Genomic DNA, 1094 nt, shown 5'->3' with positions numbered 1-1094 from the left:
TTCCACCCAAACACAGCTGAATACACATTTTTCTCAGCTGCACATGGGTCATTTTCTAAAATAGACCACATACTGGTCCATAGGTCATGCTTAAGTATGTGTAAGAAAACAGCAATTATCCCATGTATATTATCTGACCACAGTGCAATGAAACTTGAAATAAATGACAAAAGAAACCAGAAAAAAGTTGTCACCATGAACAAGTGCAGAGAAAAGAATATTAAAAAAGTAAAATCACAACAGAAAATAATGTCAGGGAGCAGAGAGCTTTGCACTTCAGAGAACTGTTTAAGACATCTGCCTGTGCCTGGCGGCCGCTCCAACCATACACAGCCAGGACTTGCGGGTGGCCTCTGTAGGCGGAAGCTCAGGTACATTGAGAAGACGTCGACCTACTTGCTGTCCTGGTTCAGTGACAGTCCAGAACCCTGCTCGACGAGCTTGGTTAGGTTGACTATTTCCTCTTTCAGGGCCAGAATCGTCTCCTTGGCCTTCTGCTCCTTGTCGTAGGCCGAGTCCACCATCTTCCAGGCCTTCTCAATTTCCTAAATGGGCCACAGACACCAGGGAGAAAAACCAAGCTGGGTTTCAGGTGCAAGACAAACCAGCAAGCAGCACGATAAAAACCAGCAAACGATGACCGTCAGTTATGCAGAAAATATTATGCATTATGTAGTATATGTTATGCGTTAAGTCTGTGTGACTCTGAATTGTTCACTGCGAGCCAGCCAGCAGTGAACAGCCCAGTTAAGCAAGGGATAGTTTTTGGTGCAGGAAATATTTTTCCTTGTGTAGGTTAATGTGGCTACAAGGTCGTGCCAGGGCTAGGGCTACTCTACCTAGGGGGATTATTCCCTGAGAGAAAATTGATAGATTTGCAAAATTAAAAATGAAAGCTTAGCTGGGTGTGGTGGCGCATGCTTGTTATTCCAGCATTTGGAAGAATGAGGCATGAGAAACACAAGCTTGAGGTCAGTGTGAACGACATAGTGAGGCATTATCTTAGGGGGGAGAGAGAGAGAGAGAGAGAGAGAGAGAGAGAGAGAGAGAGAGAGAGGAGAAGGGCCATCAGGTGGCAAGTTGAGTGACGAAGT

The 1094-nt window shown here is 45.2% G+C and overlaps 1 protein-coding gene across 1 annotated transcript in view; it reads right to left on the bottom strand.

Moving 5' to 3' along the window:
• The window catches only part of Cfap58 (cilia and flagella associated protein 58), an 80992-nt gene that overhangs the window by 73131 nt on the left and 6767 nt on the right, over positions 1-1094 (bottom strand). The window contains exon 3 of the mRNA XM_023715495.1: positions 397-545. Within this exon, the coding sequence (XP_023571263.1) occupies positions 397-545 (149 nt within the window). The remainder of the gene's footprint in view (positions 1-396; positions 546-1094) is intronic.

The sequence above is a fragment of the Octodon degus genome, unplaced genomic scaffold (assembly GCF_000260255.1).
Source record: "Octodon degus isolate 3935 unplaced genomic scaffold, OctDeg1.0 scaffold00042, whole genome shotgun sequence".
NCBI lineage: Eukaryota > Metazoa > Chordata > Mammalia > Rodentia > Octodontidae > Octodon > Octodon degus.
The sequence above is the reverse complement of the archived record's forward strand: the minus strand, read 5'-3'. Positions and strand labels throughout refer to the sequence as shown.